The following is a 26,096-nucleotide window of genomic DNA, read 5'->3' on the forward strand; positions in this document are numbered from 1 at the left end:
TTTTAGTCCTATTTCCTCCAGCAATTTCTGTCTCAATATGTACCCGCTGGAAAAAAAGTGAAATAGATGGAATATTTCTTTGCCATGTCCTAGCAAGATGAACAGCTCAAGCAACAAAACATCCCACAAAGAGGACGGCATGCATGCTGCTTTCAGACTTTGGCCTGCCCTGCTAACTACATGCATGGACAGAGCAGTGAGGGAATGGGTACAGCTTGCAATGGGACAGAGCAAAAGGGAAACCCAAACCGGTCAAACTCAGGGCAAGGCTGAGTTAGGTTAGTATGCAGAGTTGCTCAGGAAGCTTGTTGCAGCTTGGGGCTTCTTCCTCTTTTCCCTTCAAAATGAGAAACCACTTTTTCCTACACAGTAGGTAAGATGAATCCTATCCACCCAGACCAGATGAGTCCTGTCCAATGTTAGCATCCTAAAGGGACTTTCCTTCACGTCCTGGCTGGGTAGAGAGAACGCTGGCAGAAAGCAGCAGCATTCAACGCAAAGTAAATCCCTGTGTTGCTGTGAGAGACGCCCAAGAACCTGGAGAGCCTACCCTAACGTGTATTCCTAGGCAAATGTACAAACAAAAGCAGACCTATGTATATGAAGCAAGGCCCTGAGTTACTTTTTGTTACAACAGATACATGTGAGAGAACCACCCAGTGTTACAGAAATTTAAATGGGTAGAAATTTACAAGTATGGGTACGAAGGAATGCGTATAAAAGCTTGTACATGTGTATGCGCAAAGGTGTGCACATGCGTGCACTCGCACAAGCCACCACCAGCGGGCTGCGCTGTGTCGGATGTGCTCCTCTCTCTCTAAGTAATTTAACGGAGGAGCTGTATCATGGTACCTGGGTTGGTGAGGCCATCCTTTCAGAAGAGAAAGGTTAGGAGAACTTCTGCCACTGCTGTAGATAAGCAATAGTAGTTAGCTGTTAGGTGTGCCGTCAGTAGGTATGATTTCCTAGAAAGTCTCATAGCCCTGAAAATAAGCATGAGGCATACAGTCCCACCTCAAGCTGCTTTTTTCATGAAAAGTGCGTGCATTATTGCCTCCTGAGGGGAGAAAGGACATGTATCTGTAACATTCAAGTCGCAATCCAAAGTCCTCCAGCACAAAGAACCGTACTGGCAGATATCCATGCGAGGGTGAATACAAAAGAAGTTTTAGCTGCTCCCAGTCGCAACATGGAGGCACAAGCCTGACTTGAGCTTGTGTGTCGGGGTCTGGGGTCTCCCAAAGGCCAGCTCTGTGTTACTAAAGGAGTAGGTGGGTGTGGGCTACCTGCTAGGGCTCTGCAGGCCCCCTGATTTTCATAGAGGCAGCATCAAAGCCAGAGGATCCCAAACTCTTGAACTGGTGTGTCGATGCTGATGACACTCTTCTTCTGCCCCATTGCAGGAACATGGAGGGTCCAGGATGGCTGGAATTCCAGTGACCCCACTGTAACGAGACCACCCCACAGCTTCTGTGGCATAGGTGGAGTTTTGTATTCATTCACACGAGGTTATGTTGTCAGTCTTCTTGAGCGGAATTTTCTACTGCTGTTATCCCTTTCCAGAGAGCCAAAGGGTCAATGCAGTAAGCATTGCTGTAGAATGAACAGTGGGGACTGCAGTGCGGAATACACAGTGTAAGAAACCTGAGGGACACAAAGAAGAGATTTTGCTGATTTTCACCCCCTCCTTCTTAATCCTAAATGTAAGCCAGAATGTTGCAGAGCCGAGACAAACACGGATCACCTGCGATAGCCTTCCACAAGAGGGCCCCGATAGTGTAATACTGTAATAACAGTAAAGACAGAGCTATTCAGAGCTAGGCAGCTCAAGACAGGCACTACAGTGAGCTACAGACTGGCTCAATGCTTACTGTGGAAACCTTTGGACTGTGCAGAGGCGCTGTCCCTCTGAGAAGTGAGGATGATTAATGTATGCACTACCCTATTTAAGTGGCAATAGAACAGGGCTCAGTGCATCACACAGGTACGAGATGACAGTCAGCCACTAAGGAAGCACAGCTTCCATCCGTGTCCACAGACAGCAGCCATTCCAGGTGCTGGAGCTGGGAAACACCAGCCACTTACAGAAAAAGCCTGGCAAACTTTTATAACAAAAGAGGAATATGGCAGAATGGATTTATTCAGTAGGTGAACTCCTGCCACTCCCATCACAAAACCCCCCAGAATTCATGCTAACCGAGGCTCTAGTATCTGTTCCAGATAGGGCCTTCCCCAGAGGAAAACATGAGTGGGTGGTCAGGTTTGGAAATGAGACGAGTGGCCTGAATGATAGTTTCCCCTCCTTTCCATCTCAAAAATGTAAAGCTTTTAGATTGCTGCAATGCACAGCGTGACAAATTCATGACTTCTAGGACTCTACATCTGTTAGTCTATGGCATTACCCTGGCAATTCAGCATGCTGTGGTGAGAGCAGTCACCTGGATAATGATGCAAATAAGGACAGTTAGCTGCTAATGTTTCCTTAAGTCTCTTGACTTGAAAAATGCCTTTGGAGGACACAGTTGAGCTTTCAAGCCAAAATGGGTATAATGCCTTGTAGTCATAAAACCTTGGTAAGCCAGACTTTTCCCCAGCCCTTACTTCACAACACCTCATTATCAGAAGTAACTTCTTTTAAAAATGCAAGTGTTTTCTGGGCAAGTCTTAGAAGGGAAACTTTTCCTTCTCATTCCTCCAGAAGTGGATCGGCATTGCTAATATTACTGGGAAAGCTTGAGTTGTTCTCCTGTTGTTCACCTCTCCCTCAGCACCACTTAGACAATCCTTCATTTCTATCATCTGCGATGTTCCCATGTTTATGCATCAGATCAGATCAGGCACACAGCTCACAGGGCATCAGCCAGAAATAACCTCCAGGGGATGAACCCACATGTGGGACCTGTAGTAGTGATGAGCTACTCACAAGTTAGTCCAACAGGACAGGAACTAAAAGGCTGCCCAGTTCTTAGTTGGGAGGCCCATAAAATGAGCACAAGGGCAGTGGCAGGGGATGTCACTGCAGATCCTGACAGATGGCTGACCGTGCTACAAACCCACCTCTCAGACATTAACTAGCTTCCTTACACAGGTTCAGAGGAGACACTGACAGTCAAAGTTACCAAATATTTCTCTCTCTTCATCCCCACTTAGTCCCTAAAAATTTATATTAATTAAGGAAATGAATGCCACAAAAACTTGCACGCCATCCATGCAGGGACCATTCTGTGGAGAAAGCAGCTTAGCAGCCCAGGATATTTGTTCCTATAACATTTTTCACTAGATTCATTTCTAGAAATTTGAAATAACCCAAACAAAGCAATGCCCCACAACCAACATGAGCATCATTCTTCTAGTTACCTGACCAGGAAACACCATGTGTCTGAGTCGGCAGGAGGACCCTATCGCTTTTATTTACTTTAAAGGACAGCACACACTCATATTAAAAGCCATACCTGGTTTTGTGAGCTAACATCACATGAGGATCTAATAGTATTCAAGAAGCTATTTTGCCAAGAGAAGAATGGTGACAAAAACTACCTGCAAATGCAATCTGGTCATACAGATGAAGTTTCACGTGTCACTTTAGAGCTCACAGGTGGCTTCATAGATTCTTTCACATCCTCTTCCACTGAATCCTGAGGCTTACAACAGTGAGAACAGACTGAAAAAGAAGATCCCTCATTAGTATTTGGAATTCCAGAAGACATAAAAGTGCTGAATCCAAATGTGTTCTTCAACAATGTAAAGTATAACTGAGAGGGGTAAGAAAGGAGAGAAGACATTAAAGAAAAAGAAATCTTTTAGGTCTAGTTACTTCTACTTTTCCTTGACAGGACTCGTCCCTGCAGTACATCTGAATATGACTGGCCCATAGCCATAATCTGATCTGATAGAAAGCTTTGTTATATATAAATGTTATCTATATAGTGTCATATGGATAGAACAGTTCTTACTAGCACAGGGCTAGGACCTCAGCCTGGCACAAAGACAAGTTGGTACAGTTCAGAAGGGAAATAATGGTAAAAGTTATATGTCACTAAATGCAGTTTACCAAGCAAGTGAAAGAATACTGGTGTTAGAACCAGCCAACCAACTTTTTCAGTGCTTTAAAGGGAGTTCAGATTAAGCAGGTCCTCTTAGTATCTCAGGGTCTATAAATGACTTTTCGTTTAATAATTGAAGTTGAATGTCTCTGTACTATTACAGCAGATTGTACTTGCACAAATTTTACAACATGGATCCTCAGCTATTCTTTAGGTGGCCTCTACTCTTGGTCTAATCCTGGTGCTTTGTGTTAATTGAAAAGCCAAAAAAGAAATACCAGTCTAAAGAGTTTCCAGTCTTAAATTACTGCAAAGACAGGCTGTGAGCTCCTCAAAGGAGGGAGTTGCAAACCTCAGCAAAGCATCTACATGTTTTGGTCACCACCACAATCACACATCTGAGACCTCTTATTTCCGTTTTGCTCTATCTTTCTATTCTTCCCTCCCACGCTTCAGCTCTTTGAAGCATGGCTTTTTGAGCTCAGAAACCACTCTTAGCATCAAGGCAGCTCCCAACTCAGCTTTCCGTATGCCAGAACAACAGAGGTACTCTCAGACTATTCTGAGCTCCCACAATATCTCTTGAAAGGTGACCTCTAACAACACCAGCAGGAAGTACTCTTGGGACAGATATTCCCAGACACGTGGTAATGCATAGTAGCACCGAAATGTGACAACTGTACAAACCGGGAAGTTGGATTGAAGCTCTAGCTTCAGTTTTTTACAGTATACACCTGGTCTGGAAAGTGTGCGTACAAAACAGCACCATCTGACTCGGCAAATTTACTCCCTGTGCATATTAGGAAAATGGGACTGAAAGGGAAATGCCAGTTTATGCAGCTATGCCCCATGCTGCTGCAGGTGACTACATTCTACCACATTGGTATGCTTTTTACATCTACCTTAAAAGCAATTTGGTTTCTATGTAAAAGGCTATCTCAGAATGCTCCAGAATCTTACTAATTTAATGTTAAGGAACCTTTTAATTTCCAGCCTATATTTGTTTAGAGCCAAATCTTCCAATTCCAGTTCATTTTCTCCTATAATTAGAAGTTCATTATCCTCACAGCTAACAGCACAGGCTGTGATCAGCTGTTATTTTCTTGGTTTCAACCTGCTTGCTTCTTTTCCACTGACATAGCCGCAGGGAACGGCAGGGGAGAACCAGCACTGGTGTCATAGGGGCACATGAGTGGAAAATGAGGAGGTGTACAGGTGTAGCCAAGAGTCACTGCTTTCCAGAAACTTCCTTTCTTTGTAATAAAACACCAAAAAGAAAATTAGCCCAGCCTGACTCAGTGGTCCTATTAGTTTTTGAAGGGATGTGGTTGGTGTGGGGGGGAAAGAAAACTAGTAATGCTATCTCCAGACCTCTGACTTGAGAGTGGACTTGACTGAAGTTGAAACAGGTAGCAGAAGACACAAGCATGACAGACCTCCAAGTGTCCCTGAGTGAACTGAGTCCCTGCTGCCTAGAAAATAACCTCTTTCCAACGGAGGATACCACTGTGACTGTGATAAGCTAAGACTCTCAGACGGGTGGCTTTTGCTTTAAGTGGGCTAAACATAGAGTGCTCTCAGTGTGGGATTCTTGTCTCCAGACTTTACCTCCCCAGTGACCTGACAGAACTTGATTGGGTGATATTTATAACATGTTGCAAGGCCTGCTGTCTTCCTCAGGATTGCTTTTCAAAGCTGCTACCAGGGTGTGGATAGGACATCTACTACTGTTGACTTTATACTGGCTGGATACCTAGCTGACTTTATAAATCCATTAGATGCTTACCCACTTCTTCAGGGGCTTTCTGGCTAGGTCAGCTTAGACATGATTAGGAGCAACAGCTAACAGATGAGATTTTCTTTTTTTGAGCCACCAAAATAAAAACCTACTAAGCCGCCAGCTAACCCTGAGATGCCTGAAGTCGCCTTTGCCATTGAAAAACTCCTGGAGACATGTCTGGACTTACTGAAGACTTCATAGGGTAGGACAGGGCACCTGACTTGTGCTGGTTTTGGCCACACAAAGATGACAAATCCATCTCTCCTGATGGGGGTTCTCCTAAAAGTGGGACACTGCTATGCTTAAGTCCTTTCTGTGGCCCTAGCACTGTGTATTTTTGTAACTTTGGCTCTGTGACTTTTCTGAGGGATTGTCTAAGTAGGGTGTGTAGAGACATCCCGTTCTGAGACCGGTAGGGCTCAGCTGTATCTATTGTGATCACCACGATTCTTGGCATCTTCAAGCACCTTAATACACAAAAATGGATCTTTGTGAATCTCTTCAAGTCTGTATACCCCTGATTTTGTCAATATTCTGATCTGCTGGTAAAACTCCTCATCGCCCTTTTGCTCTCAAACCTGAACCCTCATGCTGCCTGCACACAAAATATAGGAAAGTCCTGAGCTGGACTTATATTTGTGACAGTAGATGTTGCATGAAAAAAAAAATAAAAAAGGGAAATGAGAAGAAGTTACAAAAATACCTAGTGGGTCAGTATAGTTTCTATAAATGTGTGTTTTACACAGAAACTCCATATGCAGTAAGAGACCGTTTCCTGAAAAAGGAGCTATACTTACCATGCCTTGGAAGGTATTTTGCTGCTAGGGTGATGGCCAAAAGGAAGATGATAATGATGATACTTGAAGCAGTAATGACATTATAAGATGGAGGCACAGTAGGGACAACACAGTCATTTTTATTTTCTGAGACAGAAGAAATAAAACATAAATAAAGAGCCGAGCAACATATTGGCATGTTAGTGTAAGAGCAGGTACATGAATTTTGGTGGTTCTGGACAAGTTCTAACTCAGATATTCAGCCTGAAAATTTACCTATTCAATAAACAAACAGACAGAGCTGGTATCTAAATTCTCCCATTCTCCCACATTTGCTATGTACTGAAATACACAGAATCTGAAATGCTAGGTCCTTGTCCAGAGCAAGACTGAGACAGGCAATATTTAAAAAACACATAAGCTGTTTTTAAAGAAACTATTTAGACTTGGTGGAAAAGTCTGAGCCTGTATCTAGTAAACTTCCATTCTCCAAGGTACTCTGCAGTTTTTCTTACTGTTTTCGCCAGATTTATGCCTAATTTTTTTCCCTCTGAATTCACAGGTGATGGAGAATGATGCATTGAACAGACTAGAATAGGCTTTTTTTTTCTGCATGGCAGGGAAGGAGTGCTGTGGCAGAGTTCAGTTTCAATGGATCTGGAGCCTTTGGCTTTTCACCACTGGAGATGACCATTCTGCCACTTGGACATTAGATGACCGGCCATTCTTGTACAGTACAGGACAGCCCTAAGTCAACAGGAGGGACGGACTTGGTGCATGTTCACAGGTCTTTAGATTTTCATCATCTGCATCTGGCACAATTAAGCATCATTCAACTTCTAAGACACTAGCCTGATCCGCTGTACAACCTTCCCCTCCACTGTAGGGTTTGCCTCCTATGTTCACCAGAGGCTGTATTCTGCCTGGGACTCCGTGTTCATGAAAGACTTGTTTGGAGGACCATTTCCATCATGCCAGAATGGGAGTAGTTCCACATCTTAAAAATCAAGAAGTGGGGGTTTTGTGACTGCTGTTGTCACTGTTGATTGCACCCCTCTCTGAGAAGCTGTGTGACAACAGTGCTAGTACTATTGTTACTTTTTTGGCTGTTCTCCTTTTCTATGTAGTATGATAACCTTCTGCTATTACCATCTCTAGGGACATTATGCACTACATCCAGCAATAACCAATAGTCATAAAGCACTAGTTTCTGGCATTCGTCCTGAAGCTGAATGGCACCTCCCCTCACGAGCCCCTTTGATTTTAGTAAGATTGATGAATAAGCTACCTGGATGAATAAGGTACAATTCCCTAGGTAAAAATAGCACTTTTCTACCTTCCCTTGAAGGTGCCTTTATCTCTACAGTGAAGACATCAGACACAGAGACATTTCAGAATACTTTTTTGGGAACAACATTAAAAAAACTCCTTTTGGCTTTAAGAATTTTCTTGCAAATCCCCTTCTACTGCAAAACATCAGGACTATAGTGTGATGCCTTCCCTCATGCTGTTCCCATTTTTGCCTCAAGCTTTTCAAAGCACAGACTTATCTATTGTGTTATCACTTTTAAGCCATGCACCGTGATGGAATTTTTTCCATATGAGTTAACCCTATATTAAACATGTGTATGAAAGAAAAATTTTGTCTAGACCCCAGCTGACAGTTTTAGTCACTGAAGCAGGAAAAAGCATGCTTGTTAAATGAGGAAATTCCCTTTGAATGTAACCTGTGGCTTCTAAGGCACACACATTTCTCCAGTCCCTCCATTTGAATACCAGGTCTGTGCAATGGAACTGGCAGCAAGATCATGCTGGCACAGAGGGGCACTGAATGGCGGCAACACCAACCTGTGGGAGCCACTGAGGCTGACATCACCAGGTCACAACGGGATCCAGTTGCCCTCTCAGCCCAGCTGTGACTCACAGTAGAGCAGCAGGTAGACAAAGCTGTCTCTGCTTGTCAGTCACTGTCATAACTCTCCTCTCCCACCCCCACTGTCTTACAGCCTTTGAAATATTTTGGTGTGCAGCTCACGGGCTAGATCATTGGGTCATCCTTGCATGAACAGATACACAAAATCTACTGCTTTCTCAGAGAAGCAACTCAGCAGGTTCAACAGAATGGTTTTATAACACAAACTATTATAAAAACCTACTCAGAAGCAAACTGGTGGACTTGAGAAAGCCATTGTATTCAACGGAGCAAGTGAAGCTGACGTCTTTGGTCACGTTGAGCCACAGTTGGCCGGTGACGTTGTACAGGCCGAGGCTGGACTTGGACACAGAGCTGGTATTCCACACCACAGACACGTTGTTGAGGGCTCCAGAGATTTTGGGTTTGGGGAAACCTCCGTGAGAAGAACAGCTTACCACCATCACAGTTGATTCACAAGTTTTAAAGCGTTCTTCTACTGTTACGTTCGGCTTACTGAAGTCAGCTGAAGCAAGAAAGATTTAGTTACCATTCTGTCAGATTATAGCAAGGGCTGCAGTCCTGATCACCCATGGTCAAACCAAAGACTCCCCCACAGGTCATTCTTCCTCTATCATATTCTGTTTGGCCTCTCATGTGCCTTAGTGTCCTCCCCACAGCCTTGACTGGATATGGCCTTGGCCTTTGCTTCTTCTCCTCCCTGGGCAGTACATAGACTTCGTGACCCCACCTCTCCAATGCTGCCATTTCTCTCTACGTACCAGCAGTTTGTGGAACAACAGAAGGAATCATAAAACAGGTAGGAAAAATTCAGGACTGAATAAAAATCCATACTGCAGGCAATGGTAGACAATTTCCTTTCCCTCCCTGTAGTCCCATCCTAGCCAGAAGCTCACAGAGGGTCCATCTCTGCTGGTAGTGGAGGTTGGGCTCTAAGCTGGGATGGCCAGCAAGAGACTAAATTACATGTTCTGCATGAGTGCCCCTCCAGAAGGCCCAGCTGAGAGCAAGACCCAGTCATAGTAGTCACTGCAAAAATGTGCAGCACTACACAGGTCCTCTCAGACCATGTTCTCACCAGACTGGTTATCATTGCCGAGGAGAGTTTTCAGAGGTTTCCCACCCATACAACTTGTTCCATGCCTTCCTGCCCGGTCTGATGTACTGCTTTAAGTGTTTGTGAGACTGCATGGTGAAATGGATGAGAGGACTGATGGGTGAAGAAGGAGAAGAAAGGTGGTGTCATTTTTAGCCTGCTTCCCTTTGCCAATCTCATTCATCGTGTTACTGTAAACAGTTGCATTGGTACAATTGAGGATGCCCATGGGTTGCAATAAACAGCCCAGGGTGAGGAGGTGTGGCAAAGGAACTACTTTAGGCAACTCTCCCATTGGAAAAATCTCTGTGGGACCACAACTTTAGCAAGAAAGGCACCAGTCAGAAAAAGAAACTCAGCGTGTGGCTTCCTTGTAGGCGTAAGTCACACCAACACCACTGCTGCCCAAGGGACCAAACTGTGCCTCCCACCCCTGCCAGCTGTAGGTCTGTAGCCTGCACACCCCCTCAGGTGCTAAGCCCAGGCACGGCAAGGCCAGGCAGAGAGCTGCAGCAGGTTGCTCAACTCACTGCAAAATGACCCTTTTGGAGCAGTACGGTTTTGTCTGCGACTGCTCCCTGCCTGACTCACCATTTGACCACATGACCGCTGGGATAAGGCAGACAGCCTTGCAGTCATAGCGCGTCTTCCACAGCTTATGTTGACCACAAACCCGTGGTCTAGGCTACCAAGCAATTTGTGAAATAAACTTGCTCACCATTGCTTGGTCGACCAGTGGCAGACAAGGAGGCACCCGGATTTCCTTCCCGGCCCACTATCTGTTGAGCAATACGGCATTGACACCCAGTCTGGAAAGTCCCTTCAAGCATCCCAGCTGACTTCACCAAGGCTCCCTGATCAGTCTCCAGGGAGTAACACCTTTCTGCCTCTCTCAGGGTAGCCTGATTCCAGCAGGAGCAAGGGGAGCTCTCCCTTTCCTGTTCCCCACAACAACTGATACCGCTTTTCCAAAGGGGGCAGAAGTCTACCACAATTATTACAATTGACCAGTTAAGACAGCAAGGGGATTTCTTGAAGGAAAGAAACTGGAGTATTTGTGGGGAGGAAAAGAGATCTGTTGTTTCACATTTTTCATGCAGTTAATTCCTCAGCCCTCACAGCTAGAGAGGGTGCTGGCAGTGCACTTCCCTTTTTTCATATCGGTTCCCAGAAAGATCACTAAATTTGTCTCCTTGCACATATGCCCACCATGCCCTCGGACAGGCAGGCAATGGTCAAATCTCAGGAGCTTAGCTGTTTTGTTGATGAATCTCATTCCGGATGGGCAATGTTCATTCAACTGGCTTGTCTAGAAGATTCCTGGAACTCTCTGCTGTTAAAGGTATTCAAATGTGTGTATATATTTATATATGTTACCGGTACATCTGCCTTTGGTTGAAACCAACCGCCACAAAAACAGTGGTAGAAATGGAAAATAATGTCACTGGAACCTTTTTAGCCTCCAAGAAAAGATTCAGATTCATTCTGAGCACAGGAACTCGGGTTATTTCTTTAAGGTAAAAAGCCTCAAATCTCCAGCTGAGTTCAGCCTTAGGTTGTGGAGCTGCAGGGCTCCCTGGAGAGTCTGGGCTCCCAGGGGCTTGGATGCAGGGCTGGGATGCTGCTGTGGCCACAGAGAAGCAATGCCACCCCATTCCTCTTTCGGCCTGGATGCTTCCTGGCCACCACAGGCTTTGTCTCTGCTTTGCCCAAAAGACAGCAGGGGGCAGAGGTGGCCTAGGGCATCCACCAGCAGTGGTACCTGGGGAGGAGTCCTTGGCTAAGCGGGAGGCATCAAGGGGAGGATGGTGGGCTGCTGGTGGGAAAGGCGAATTTTCTGTACCTGGGGTAGCTTTGGAAAGGTAAGGAGGGAGGCTACTAGAATGGAAATACAGGGGTCTTAACACATCTTCCAGTACTAAACGTAACCTAAAAGTAGGCTTTCTGTTGAAAGTCTATCTGCTACACTGTGACTAAATCTTGAAGGAGTGTCTGTTACCCCCGAGGTTGGCACCAGAAAGCCTCAGGTGTCAGGATGCAATCCACCTACCTGTAACAAAGAGGGTGACAGTCTCATCACACACGACAACTGAGTTCTGTGAATGTTTGCGGTGCTGAACTACACACTGGTAAGGGCCATTGTCCAGGATTTCCACGGGGGAGATCCACAGGGTGAGGTTCCTGACATCCATCCCTGTCCGGTTCTCGTACCGCTCTTGCTGGGGCATCTTCTTCCCCTCTGCATAGGCAAGCACTACCTCCGTGGTGTTCTTCTGCCAGTAGACCCGGTAGTTTTGTAGGCTATCTGAGCTGGGAATTTCATGACAACAAGGCAGGAAGACTTTTTCCCCGACTTTGCTTTTGACTACTTTCTTCTCCAGTGCATAGCCTGTAGGCGGGGGGGCAAACAAAAGTCAGTGAGACAGTGGTATAGCCTTGTGCCAGCACCTGCTGCATAGACCTCACCTCTTTCGGCTCTATCTGCCCCCGATAATGTACCTTGTCACCCACCAAGCTCTGCACTGAGGAAAGACTTACCTTGGCATTGCCTTTTACATAATGCTCTAGTCCTATGTAGGATCCCAACCTAGCAGGCACATAATGATTTCTGCAGGGATTACTGAAGGCAAAGGCAGGAGAGTTACCTGCCTGAACAGAAATTTTGCTGACCCCTTGAAAAAAGCCACACCTCGGAGTAAAGGATTGCCGTTACTCATGTAAAGGGCTAAAAACACACATTCCCAAACTGCTATCTCCTCTGCTCTCCCTTTTCAGAGTTCAGTGTTTGCCATGTTTGTGTCACCCTCTGGTGGGTTCCCTGCATGCCAAACAGGGCCACATTGGACTATTAGTGTGGAGGTCTGGGTGGTTTATTTTTTTTTTTTGTAAAAGAATAAAACCCAAAACTTTCAAGATCCCAGAAGCTAGAAGCAACCGTACCATGATAAACAAAGGTTACAGCCACACTGTCTTCAGCCTCCCAGTATTAGTAAATGAACAATTTTCTCTAGTCTAGCTAAAACAAATTTATACTTGTGAAGGCCCATGGGTCTCCCTTGGGATTACTTGCAAACCAGCACAGGCATTCCCCAACTCCTGCCCAGCAAATGTGTTGGTGCCATACCTAGTATACAGGCATGTGCCTACAATAACAAGCTGAGGCCCTTGCAAGGGGGAAATCTAGTACAACTTTGACCAGGTCAGCAGTTATCCCCCTGCTTTGTGCTCCAACTTCTATGCATGCCACTCCCGTGATCAGCCCGGCTTTCCCACTCCCCTTCCTGTTTCCAGTGGGTACATGCTCACAGGGGCTAGGACCTGACAGGTGAGGGAGCAGCCTAGCAAGGAGCTCCTGCTGTTGTTGGAAGAGTGACCCAGTACTGACGTGCAGCCCTGCGCTGCAAGGCCAGGGCAGATGGCTGGGCTTTTGCCTGGGTTTGTGCAGCCTTCAGGGTGATGCTTATCCCTGTGCACCCTGCTTTGTTAGTCCAGAAAGTCAGGTTGCTTTATGTTTGCCCTGCTTGACTCAGCCTCGCTACCTGAGCACCCATCTCCAGTAGTGGAAGGGGGATACCAATCTGTTGCGCTCCATTCACTGAAAGTAGAAAAACAAGGAAATAACTATCCTCAGGACAGAGAAGATTCAAATTCCCTCTTCCTGCCTTGCAGAACAGATCTCAGTAAACATGTCCGAGAGAGAGAAAGCAGGGAAGTCCTGACCAGGCAGAGTGTGTCACTGACGGGGAGAGCGCAGCATCAGCCTTCGGTGGAGGTGAGACCCCGTGTGCAAAGCCTCAGCCTGAAGTGCGAACTGAACGCTTGACAAAGCTGAGCCTAAGAACTGCCACCCACCCCCAGCAAAATCTGGCTGATGTTGGCTCACATGTTATTGCCACAACTAACGCCTAACCACAGCCACGCCATATGCAGGCACAGAGTGCAGCACTCAGGGTGTGACCGGGGCGCTGTGACACTCAGATTCAGCAGAAGTGTCCAAAACAGACACAAGCTTGTTGCCCACCAGGGCTTGTTTGCTTAGAGGTGACTCACAAAACCCTTGGGGTGCTGTCACACAGCCGGCAGCAAGACCCCTGCAGCATGCCGACCTGTGCACAGTGACACACCAGATGATGCTCTTTGCAGTCCTCCAGCTGCCGGTGTTAGAAGAAGACAATCAGATGCTCTAGCAGTGCCCCAGCACAGCCTGATCTTGGGGCAGCACTGGGGCTGCTTGATGAAGCTTGGCCCAGGCAGAGAGCCTAGGACAGAACGTGAAATAAGTTTTTACCCCTTTCCCCTACGACACATCCACCCCTGTCCCACCCACATGCTTTCTATTAAATCAATAGCAAACACATTGAAAAATACTGGGGAAGTCCTGGCAACACTATGGAATGCTCTAATACTAAATAAATAGAATATGTAATTAAACAAGCAACTTCTCATTTAACTGGTTTCCCTCCACTCAGCCACTTCAGTGTTCTTCCAAAGGGAAAGATTCAAACACAATTCCCACCCCCACTACCTGTACTTCCCCTTATAATGCATCGCAGACCACAAGCAGCCAGACTGGGGCAGACCAGGAGCCCACTCAGCCCGCTGACCTGTGTCAGCCAGCAACTGGTAGCAAAACGGTAGTAAAACTAGTTCTTCCACACCACACAGGATAAGAACTGCCATGCCCTGCCAACCTTTGGCAGTCATGAATTTAGGGATTTTTTGGCACTGGCAGTTCAATCGTTACTCCTAGACCTACCCTTCATGAAAAGATCTTGCCCCTTCAGGAATGCACGTATATTTTTGGTTTCCACAACATCCTGTGACGGTGAGTAACACGGTTTGATTACATGCTGTGTGAAAATGCATTTCCTTCTGTTCGCTTTAAAAGCAGCCCACTTTAGGCGAGATTCTTGAAGTTCCTCCTCCTGCATGTCTTCATGCATTTGTGTGTGCGTGTGTTTTTTCCCTCGACCACATCTTTGCTTGTTCTCACAGTTCAGCTCTTACTATTGCTGGAGAGATTCACAAGAGTGACTGGTCAAACTTTGGGATTGTGAAGCCTGACAAAAACAATTTTCTATTTTCTTTTGCAGCAATAGGGGAAGAGTAGGCGTACAGTAAATGTCAGGGTGACATCGCATCATGAGTTGCATAAGGTTCTCCGCACCTTGCCCCTAAGAGTCTCCTTTGCAACCAAAAGGAGAACAAAAACCTCCTCAGCAGTACATGTGCAGGGGCTGGAAACTCCTGCTGATGTCACATCTGCCCTTAAAAGGCTCTGCACCCTTGAAACTGTAACCTGAATGCTGCAAGCCTGAAGGAACCAAAGTCCATGAAGAGTCATTCAGCCCCATAAAAGTCCCCTTTCACTTTAAAGGTGAACTGCAAAGCAAAAATGAAAATTCAGTTCTGTCCCATTTCTGTGCTGAATGCTCTCCGTAACCAGTCTGTGGGGGAGATATCCACCATGGAAATAATTTTTAATGACTTTTATAGAAAAAAGATGCCTTCTGTTCCCATGCCCCCCTGAAGCCCACCTGCTGCCTTGCTGTGCATGCACATTGCTCCACCACTGGAAGCCTGTGGGGTGTGGCAATGCTGAACCGATGGTGGCTGACATTCTGTTCCCCAGGCAGAAGAAACCTGTGTCATTCACACTATGCCTGTGCTGCAGATGGCCCACATGGCAGGGCTAAAGAGAACAGAAAGGTGAGTGTAGAGGAAACCTGTCCTTTCCTGTTTTCTCTGACAGTCAGCAAGCAGAAGAGCTGTTGAGCCCGTATCCCTATTTCCTTCAATCCTTGCCCAAGCCATGCCTCAGAAATTCCCCGGCCACCGAGAGCTTGGTTATCCTGACCACGCATACAATCAGGCAGTATGGGAAGAGCAAACTGCCCCTGGGACAGAAGTTCTGCAGAGACATTTGACTGTAAAAGGCAGTGAAAGACCACGCCAGGCTTTAGAGAAGCAGCGCTGAACTGTTGGAAACCTTCAGATAATTTCTGGTGATCAGAAACCCCAAAAACATTCTCCTTCCCCTCTGTTCTCCATTTCTCTGCCCTTCTGAACTGCTTTGCCTTTTTTTGATCTTATCTTGTGTTACCTTGCCTCGCACACAACCCACAAAGCAATGCACAATAAGGGAAAGGTCCTTCTTGGTGGGCCTGGAGTCCTTTGCCCCTCTGTGTAAGCAGCAGGTAAGACAGTGCATCTGCACATTTTTAAAGCTGACAGTCCTGCAAAAAGCTCCGAGGCATATTGTCAGTGGCACTCCAAAACTGGGAGGGTCAAAACAGCCTTGCATTGCTTTTTTTCCATAAGGTCCCCTATTTATCTTGGCAACAGCAGCTGGTCTCTCTAAATTACTGGCATCACCGACTTTGCCTAGCACCATGCACCCAGGGTTCCTGCTCTGCTGGGGCACTGACACCTTTCTCACCCTCTGCCTGCACATGGGCTGGAAAAAAGGACTTCAAACAGCTCTGGGAGTGGGTACACGACTCATTGTGGTGAGGCAAGGGCACTTCTGGCAACCAGGCTGGGCCAGCTGAGGAAAATATGTCTTGTGGCGCTGCAGCTTTCTCCTGGCAGCCATCCCCTCGGGTCAGTGTGGGAATCACACTCGACAGTCCCTGGGTAATTCTGCAGCTCAAGCCCCCTCATTCTCTGTGAACAGCACATTTGCCCCAAAGTTGCAGGTTTTATCCTTTGAGGACAACTCTGTATTTTGCAGGGATTTCCAAGCAAGACAGATAATCAGCTGAAAAACTGAGAAATTTTGAAAAGCTGAGTCTTGAAAGGACTTTGGTCTTTTCTTTACCCCAGGTGATTTTACCTGTGAGGAAACATATTCTCCCACAGCTTTCCATGGAGTTAAAATTCAGCAAATGTCCTGTGCTACACTGGAATACATGAAGAAATGCTTAGTTTTTAAGCTAAGTTGGTGTTGTGACACTGCGAACACAGAGATCAGAGAAAAGACCCCATTAGATGCCCAGCTCACTTCTATGGAGACATCATGACACTTCAGCAGAGCATAAAATCATCGCTTTCCTTTGCGTTTTGCTGTAAAGACCCCAGGAAATAAGAAAGATGGGATGAAACAGAGAAAAGTGGGTGCTGGCAGGCTCTGCTTGACCATCCTCTTTAAGGAGTCCATGTCTGCATATTAACCTGGGCACGAGTGCTTGGCAAGCCTCCTAGGCTCCTTCTACCCCGACTCTGCTTCAGCAAGTGGAGGCACGCAAAGGCAGGTCTCGGCATGCAGAGAAAGGAGAGTCCCTTCCCCTCGCACAATCTAACCTTCTGGTCACAAACTACAGGCCTGCTCCTACCCTTCAACTGCTCTAGGCTGCTCTGGCAAAGCAAAGCAGCTGCAAACCCAGTTTGCTTCACTCAGGTCACGGTGACCTCTTGCAAGGTCGTGTTTCCTTACTCACCTCGTATACCGTGAGAGAGAGGAGCAGAACAGAAGGCGTCCAAAAGAAGAACAGCGATGCACTTCATTTGGCAGCGGTTCCACTGTCTTGCTTCCCTGTACCCACTCACTAGTCAAGCATACCCACAGCCATTAAGTGACGGGATTAATCCTAGTTTACAATGATGCCATGGCACGTTTGAGATAGGAAAACAGTTTAAAGAGCTTTTTCTGAAAGTTCAGCTCTGCTTGCTTCTGTGCCATAACCTCGGGGCACCCTCCTTGGAGTGGTATAGCAAGGGCATGGCAGCCCTTATGTGGCTTTATGCACTTCCCATCTTTACATTGCCACATTCCTCCTAAACAAAACAATAACCTTGCTTCACCCAGCTCTATACTGTGTGATTTGGCAACAGTTATAACATCTCCATGGTGTTTTGGTGCTTCACTCCTTCAGCAGCCTTCATTCCATTTTAATGCTGTTTTGTTTCACATGCAAAGCCTTTAGCAAAGAAATCCTTGAGATCATGAAGTGGCTGTGAAAACCAAATGACACCTTCCTGCATCTGTAGACAGAAAGATAGCCAATCTCTGGGGGTGAGCACTAATACAATTTTTTTTTCCCAGCAGCATGTTACCTTGAGGCCTTACTGACAACAAATGAAATTATCAATCTTATTTGTCTCCCAGAGCATACTTTGATAACCAGCGATGTACTGTAGGTAACACTCATTTTAGAGAGGTTCACAGGGCGCTCCCGACACATGCTGGTGTCCGATGTGGTCCCAGTCCCTTAGACATGCCCTACTCCCGCTGAAGCCCTCCCTCCGACTACGGTTGCCTTTCCAGGTTGCATACCAAACACTCCGCTTTCTCCAGTCTTAATCGCTGCTCACCAGAAAGCAGACTTCATGCTCCCCTGATAGCCTGTTTACCACAAAAGCCAGCAAGGCAACCCAGCCAGATGGGGAACGAAAGGAAGTGCTGTTACTGAGCCACAACTCAGTCAAAAACCTGGCTTCAAAGGGAAGGGAACTCCATTAATCACGAAAAAGTTCCATGATCTGCTGTTAGCAACTGAGAAGATGAAAGGGAATCTGAAATACTCTAGCAAAGGGGCTCGCTACTGCGCTGGGGCAGTTCCAGCCAGCCAGTACGCCTCCCTCTTGCTCTTGCCATGCCCAGCTTGTGTTTCAGTACTTTTTGCAATAAAGATCTCCTGCTTTCTGAGTCACCACTGCCCCAGCTGGGACGAGCCCACCACCTGGGTATGTCCAGTCTGCTTTGTTTATAACGTGAGTAAGATCGCAACTCTTCTCAAGTCAGTTGGCAAATTTCTGGCACTAGCCAGGAGGCCAGACCCAAGCAAGGAGCTGGAGATGAGATGCCAAACTACTTGGGGGTGGGGACTATATCGTGTCTTAAGATCTTCCCCTTTGCTGCGGAGCCCTCCGCTCGGGGAGGAGAGGAAGGAGGGCTTGCTTACCTCCCATGCTGAACAGCAGCAGGGGCACTGGCGATGGGGACAGAAAGACATCTTTGACTTGGAGAAAGGAGCGAAGGGTCTTTCTGAACCTTCCCCCTTTCTCCATTCCTAGCATGTGGAGTGGGTGACCCCACTAGAATAGAAATGGGCAGGGGAGACCCTAAATCAGGATGTCCTCAGAGGCTTGGCATATTTTAGTTTTGTCTGAGATCAGATTCCTGCAACTGGCTCAGCACTCTTATGACTTCCCAGTTTGGGGGCTGAAGCTAGATGTGGCAGTTGTGTTAGACAGGCCTTTGGGAGAGATTTGTCACACACAAAGACAAAAATAGATTTGTTAATTTTTTCCCCTGCAGACTCTGTCCCTTGCTGACTGGATTACTTTGCACTTCCTCTATATTTATCTCCCAGCTGAAGATGTTCTCAGATATTTTTCCTATTTCCTCCAGCACCACTGCCATGCATGCTGCTGTCCTCGCGGCACAGCTTTTGAAGTTGAGGTCCTCCCCACTGCTTAAGGCCTCAGTTTTCTTCAGTGCTTGCTAAACCTCACTGCCTCGTGTGCTCCCCAAGTAGCCAGCCCACTCTTGAAACTAATAGAAGGTGAAAGTGCCCAGTAACCAGGAAAATTATGATATCTCTCACATAAGCCCGCTCAAAATTAGAAAAATGACTTTTTTTCTTTCTCCTTCTAAAGTACTTGTCCACAGTCATAGCAATATTCACCAGTGCAGCTAACAACGCTACAGGCCTGCCAGCCATTATTTTGTTATAAAAGCCTGGTCCCTGCTTGGCTACTAAGTCACGAATGCTCTGCGAGCAACAACCTTGACAATAGCACCGCAGCTGGAGGAGAAATTAAACAGCCCTATACAAGAGGACAGCACGGTGAATGGTAATTAACGGAAGGATGACTTAGGAAACAAGACCAAAGCAGTCCAGAGGTGTCTGAAAGCTACAAAAGCCACAGAAGGAGTGAAACTTGAGACTTGGGCAGGGACCACTGGAGGCACGGGCTGGGAGCATCGCAGGGCAGGGCGGCGTGGGGAGGGGGCTCTCTCGGTAGGAAGCAGTGTCTGATGGCGAGGTCTGTTCAGACTGAAGCACTTCCCCCGGTGCAGGGATGAAAGCCTTGTCTGCCAGACATTTAAAACTACACCAGAGGGTACCTGCTATGGGGAAAGCAGTGGTGCGCAGACTTGCCTCGATGGCCTTTTCTAACAACTTTTCATATGATACAATGGCATCCTGGGCTTGCCAAAAGGTGAACGCCTTTTGAGCACTGTATAGCTAGATATGCCACCGTTAGCCAGCAGTCAGCACTTTTATTTTCAGCCAGGGAGTCCCCTGGGACCAATGATATTTTAAAAGCGTAACAGTGAAAAAGCAGAAGCAAAGCCCGTGGCATTTCCGCATTGGGAAAGGTTTATATACTCTCAGATGACCTCCCGAGACTCCCGATGGTGATGTCCCTCCAAGGGGACAGAACATCTACAGTTAAACATTAATTTCATCTATTTAAAAACAAAACCAACCTCCTTTCACCAAGCAAACAGACTTCACTGCCTTTAGCACATTTGCCTTGCCACCTCATGAAAAATACCACCAGCATTTATCGTAGGAAACACATCTTAAAAAAGGAGAGCTTCTTTGAATGTGGAAATTCTCCTCCAGCCTGGCACGACCTCAGGGTGCAGCCAGACGACAAACTGGCACTGACCTCATGCCTTCCCCACATAAGCAGAGGGGATCTGGCTCCCCTTTCCCTTCCAACCTCATGTACTCCCACTGCTTTCCTTGCAGGGCTCTCCAGAGGCTGGTTCCATATGCCACATTGGTGTAAAAAAGGGGGGGGAGAAAAGAAACTTTCTGCTAAGCTGGAAGGCAAATTAGATCATCCAAGGATCGGACATGTACCAGAACTAGTGCAAAGGAGAGGAGGATCGTGTAGCCAGGAGCAGAGGAGAGAGGAGCAGGACTGCACCTTTCGGTGGCGGTGACCCGTTTGGCCCTCTCAGCGGTGCTGCCTGTCTGCATCCCCCTCCGGGGTATACAGTATTGAGTGTAAAAGCAAATTGGCACTGAAGAGAGGAGGCTGACCCCCCACAAAAAACTAACTCATTGCAAGCGAGGCAGGGGGATAACTCTGTCAGTGGCAGCCTTCATTTATGTCAGATAAATTATGCCCACTAAACCATGCTTGTAACAGAATTGAGGCAGCGACAGGCAGGAAAGGTGGGAGGGCGTACAGGGTGGCAACTTCTGCTGGCAACCTACCGCAGTGCACAAAAATTTCAGCCCCAGACTTTGCATGTTTAAATGCAGGGATGTCTGACATTCACACTGCAAAAAGGTTACAAATGTCTCAGTGATCCAAGAAATGCAAAAGAGCTGTTGCCCTCATTCTAATGTGAGCTTAACAAAGTTATCTGGGTTTATTCCGATCTAGCTGGAAAAGGGAAATAAAGTGGGTGAGACAAATGTTCAACCAGTAGCCTTACAAACTCAGTGTGCAGGTGTATAAATGTATTTTGACTGTGTAAGAATGTAGCCTGTCTATGCTTAATTTTCTGTGTTTTTTCTAAAGAATTCTTTCATTAAAAAGAACGCAACAGAAGTAGTAAAACAGAGTAGTAAAGCAAAAGCAGGACCCTTTAGTTGGGTTTCTGTTTCTCCAGACAAGTTTCTCTAGCAGGTTTCACTCTGGATAGACAGACTGACAGAAAAAGGAGTTTCTTAGTTCCGCTGCTCTTGTTTTTGAACCAAAGTAATTCCTTTTCTGCATGGCTGGAACAGGAGGAGACAGAAACTCATTGGAAAAAAGGAAATTGAAAAATACAGCTGAAGGCAGCAGGAGCAATAAGACAGAAACTCAATTTGCATCCAGTGATCAAGTGGGCAAATCTGATACATAAAGAAAAATTTCTGCCATCTCCGCCACGAAATCTGCCCTAGGCACCACCCACCCTGGAGCTGACACAGAAATTAGCCACCAAGCACCTAAAGCTCATTGCTAGATACTTCATTATTTGGGGGTGGCCACAAAACAGGGAATCTTTCTCTTTCTCAACCCTCTTTGTCCCTTTCTGAAACCCAGCTCTACTCCGAGCTCTTTATTGGCAGTGACACGCAGGAGGGGATTCCCAGAGTGAGTTACTTGTGAGCCAGCCCTCGCTTGCACTACGGAGGGAAGTGGCTATTCCTCCCCCCCCCCCCCAACTCTCCAATAACTCAGAAAAGCTGTAGGGATTTTCCTCAAAACTTCCCAAAGATTTTCAGCACTGGGAAGAAACCAAGAGCTAGACAGTCCCCAGTCAGATGAAAAGACTCCAGGGGAGCCTAAAAGGAATACTCCATGGGACAAAAACCAGACTTGCTGGGGCCCTGTAATCAGTGCCTAGGCCACATTTGCACACAGGGCAGGGAAAGGTCATACTGGGTGATCTCTAGCAACAGTCTCCTCATACAATGAAGTGGGACTGAGAACATCCTGATATTCGTAGGTAGGTGTGAAAGTGCAATGGCAGGAGAAAAACAAGCCTGTGGGGATACCAGCAATGCCTTTAGACCATAAATAAATTTGTGCTGTAATCAAGGCTGTTCTGCCAGTTTTCCGCTGTGCTGAGACAGCAGGGCGTTCATGCACATCAGTGTCTCCAGCAGCAGATGACATCTCAGAAGCAGCTCTAAATTACACTGGCATTTCAGTGGGTCACCTCAGGTGAACCCCAGAGTAGCAAAATTCAATTCAAGGGGAAACAAATGTATCTATGTAGCTTGGGCATAAACCGTTTCCTACAAAATACAACCTTCAGATTATCCTTTTTAATTAAGACCCTCTTAAAGCCACCTTCTGCTGCGATGTAAAAATTCAGTCTGGCATTCCCCACATTACTATTTCATTCACATAGGGCATAATGAGAGCAACTGCTTTCATGCTAGCATGCTACATGACCTTTTGGAGTGCCACAGCACAGAGGTGTGCAAGCACCAAAACACCTGAGCTAAACCCAAGGATGCAAGATGTAGACACAGGCTCTGGGTGCCAGCTTTGACTGTGCCTTGATGTGGTCATGACCAGTCCCACAAGGGGTCAGTTCTGTAAATGCTGGCCTTGGCGACTTGCTTAACAACGCACGGGAAGGCACTGGCAGGGCCATGGCAGGTTTCCTTTCTGGGCTTCGCAGTTTTGCCACGATAAGGTCAAAAGTTGGTCCTTGTGGTGCCTGTGGGTGACCTAGGAAAGACATCACCTACAAGTGCCAGTAAAGCTTTTAAAACCACTTGTTTGTGGGTACTGTAGCAGGTATTTTCAAGGGTCACTAACATAGGAATACTCCTTTTTGGAGAGAAAGGTGGCAAGGGTGTGTAGGCGTGCATATGGAGGGAGAAAGAAAGTGCATCAGATGTGCTGTCCTTGTCAGCCTGCCAAGCAACCCGCTCCCGAGGCACCATGACTTCCGCAGACTCTTTCTGTGGGAAGCATCTAACAATTATGCCCCAAAAGCTGATATAATGCCTTTAAAAGCTTTTCTTTTTCCACTCGGCCTCTTGCAGAATTAAACCCTGGACTTTTGTAATCAATCAGATTTGGAGAAGTAAGTCTTCTCAGCAACATGATGATGAAACCCTGCCAGCATATAGACTTGTGCCTTGTGTTTCCCAGCCCAGGCACCTCTCCCCATGCCTCCCACCCCATTCCCAAGTCCTCGGTACTGCCATGCCCCTTACAGGCCCCTCTCACAGCAGCCTCCTGCCCTTTCCGTCAGCTGGGCATGAGCAGGGGCAGCACAGGCTCTGGCCGTTCGGGTGCTGCCTGTGGCTAGCCAGGGGTTTCCATTCAGTGGACAAGGATGCCGCACCTCTGCCAGCTCTGCCTCCCTGTCAAATTTGGTTGAAACTGGGCAGGGGATTCGAAAGTTACAATCAGGGGCCTAAAGAAACAGATGGAGAGATGGAAAGCAGGATAAACTATCATTCCCTTAGTAAGCCATACCAGAAAAAGCACAGCTACAGGAACACGTAGTTTTCTATTATCAAGCTCCTATTTCCAGTACTGGATATTAGGATGCATCAGACTATATATCCAAGTAGTGACTGTCTTTGGTCTTGGAATCAGCATCCTTTCTAGAAAAACTACAAGGCTGGCTAATTACCACATGCTCATAGTTACATTAATAACATACCACAAGCTCTTACAGTACAGAGAGAAGAAACAGCTCTGCACATGATGGATTGTTTGTCCATTGCAGTAAGGGCAAAATACATCTGTACTTGACACGTGTTTCACAAGCGCAGAGGTAGGGGAAAGAGTGCGGGGTAAGACAGGAGAGTAGAAATCTCATGAATGGCGCTTGAAGTGCTTGCTTTCTTTACAGGTGAGCTCTGTGATCTGACCCCTGTATAATTCTCCGAGTTTTGTTCAAAGATTATGAGACTGAAACTCAAAATGAAACTCAGCATCAAATATCTCCCAGTTTCACAACATCAGCATGAAAAACTCCTAATTTTGCATCACTTGATTTTTAATCAAAGCCTCAGCTCAGCCCAGGTTTGCTCCAGAGTACCATTAGCTGCAATGAAACACTAAAATTGCCAATAAGCACAACCTATTTTGCATCCACAACGAATCCCAGCTGAGAAGTGAGTTTTGTGTGGTTTCAAGGTTAACATTTCACACAGCTGGGAAGACTCATCCCAAGCTTGTTGAGGTCGGGGGGGACCTGTGGACTTCAGCATGCTTTGCAGCAGGTCCTTAGAGAAGGACAGAGGACAGCCCTTGCAGTCCTCCCACAGGGACTTTTGTTGTTGCAGAAAGCACTCGCTGTGCACTGCGCTGCCCGGGCAGTGGAGAGCCCTCCAGCCCACCACTCCGCCCTGTCTTCCCCACCGCACACTCACTTTCAGCCACCCCAAACACTACAGAAACTGCCCCGCCGCCGAAGCCGATGCCCAAGGGGCTGTGCCGCATGCTGGCTGTGGACATTAGCCGCCCCAAAAATACCCTCCTTGTTCTCACCCTGACTGGGATGGGTGACCTCGTCCCTCTGGGAGCCGGCAGCTCAGCACTCAGCACCGTGGTTAGCAAGCCAGCCACCCCCAAACCCCGGCCCAGCCTCAGCCCTGGCAGAGGGCACCAGAACGAGCACCCTGGGGGCTGCCGGCCGCCAAAGACTGTCAGGCGGGCACTGCCGCCCGGTCGGGACCAGCATGACCCCTCCCACACTCCCATGCCGGCCGCTCCTGCTTACCTAAGCTAAGGCAGAGCAGCATGAAGACCCCGAGCCCCAGCCACCTCCTCAAGGCCAGCGCCGGCAGGGCACCAGGCAGGCACGCCATCTTCCTGTAGCTCCTGGGCTGGGAGGAGAGGGGGACACGGTTAGGGGAATGGCGCCCAAGGAGCCACAGCACCCGCTGCCGAGCTCCCTTCCTTCCTGCTGCCTGCTGCCGCAAAAAAACCACGAGCAGAAGCCAGCCCAGCCCACCCCGCTTTCCTCCCTGGTGCCCCCGGGGTACCTGCAGGTTCCCTGGGTGAGCGGCCCTGAGGCCACCCCCTGAGGTGGGGAGGAGGTAGGGGGCTCAGTGCCCGTCCATAGGTGCCCGGCTCCTGCTGCAGGGCTGCCGAGACACTCACTCCCTGCCGGGGTGCGGGGGGAAGGCCGGGCGGCGGGCGGGTGCTCAGCTTCATAAGTCACCTCATGCCCGCCCACATCTTCCTCGTGGGGCGTGCGTAAGTCTGCATGCCTGCCACCCCCGCTGCCCAGGGATGGGGCTCAGCTGCTGCCTTCGCCCCTCGGTGCCGGCTTGGATGGGCCTCTGGCAAGGGGCAGGAGGGTTTTGGGCTGAGGGGGCAGCAAAGTGCTGTGCCCATGACGGGTGGGTATCGAGGCTAAGTGTTGGGCACTGCTGGCACTGGTGGGGCTTGCTTCTCTTAGAGCAACTAAAGTAAACACTTGACAGTACTTTGGGCATAATCCTATAAAATTGTATTTGAAAATAAAGAAAAAAAACTCCACACCATCGTTTCAGGCCCAGCTGGATATAATCCCTCAAGCTCAGTTACATGAAGAAAATGTAAGAAAGATTGCTTAAGCTGCACATGTTGGCCACCATGGCCGAGCAGCTGGACGGGGAGCAGCTGCCAGATGCACCACCCCGACCAAAGGGGCTCCGCAGAGCATCCGTCAGCTGTGGCAGGAGAGGCGGAGGGAGTGCTTCCCTTCCCAGCACCGGGTCCTCCTCCTCCAGTAGGCAACCACCGCTCACCCATGGCACCCACCACCAGCCCCTTCCTCCCACTCCCTGCCTCACCCCGGCTCCGGATGGATGGGGCAGGGCAGAGGTGTGGGCTGTCCTTGCTCTGAACCTTGGAAGGGCAGAGCCCTCATGAACCTGAGAGGCCAAACAAAACCTGTCTGAAGCAAATTCTAAGCAGAAAAACAAACCACTTAGTAAACAAGAGCCCGGGGGAGTAAGCATTGCTAAGTGATGTAGATTTGTACAACATATTGCACACCCTCCTGCAAAACAAAATGAACCCCGGTATTGTGTAAGGGGTTATATTT

At 47.6% G+C, this 26,096-nt stretch overlaps 1 protein-coding gene across 1 annotated transcript; it reads right to left on the reverse strand.

The window, feature by feature from the left end:
- Window positions 1–657: 657 nt before the first annotated feature.
- CD80 (CD80 molecule) lies at window positions 658–25,180 on the reverse strand. Its single transcript, XM_075102812.1, has 7 exons — window positions 25,048–25,180; window positions 24,783–24,888; window positions 11,679–12,017; window positions 8,756–9,037; window positions 6,621–6,746; window positions 3,538–3,661; window positions 658–1,644 (listed from the first exon to the last, which is right to left on the reverse strand). The coding sequence occupies exons 2-6, from the start codon at window positions 24,868–24,870 to the stop codon at window positions 3,555–3,557; spliced, it is 942 nt and encodes a 313-aa protein (XP_074958913.1). The 5' UTR covers window positions 24,871–24,888; window positions 25,048–25,180; the 3' UTR covers window positions 658–1,644; window positions 3,538–3,554.
- Between the last annotated feature and the right edge of the window lie 916 nt (window positions 25,181–26,096).

The sequence above is a fragment of the Phalacrocorax aristotelis genome, chromosome 1 (assembly GCF_949628215.1).
Source record: "Phalacrocorax aristotelis chromosome 1, bGulAri2.1, whole genome shotgun sequence".
NCBI lineage: Eukaryota > Metazoa > Chordata > Aves > Suliformes > Phalacrocoracidae > Phalacrocorax > Phalacrocorax aristotelis.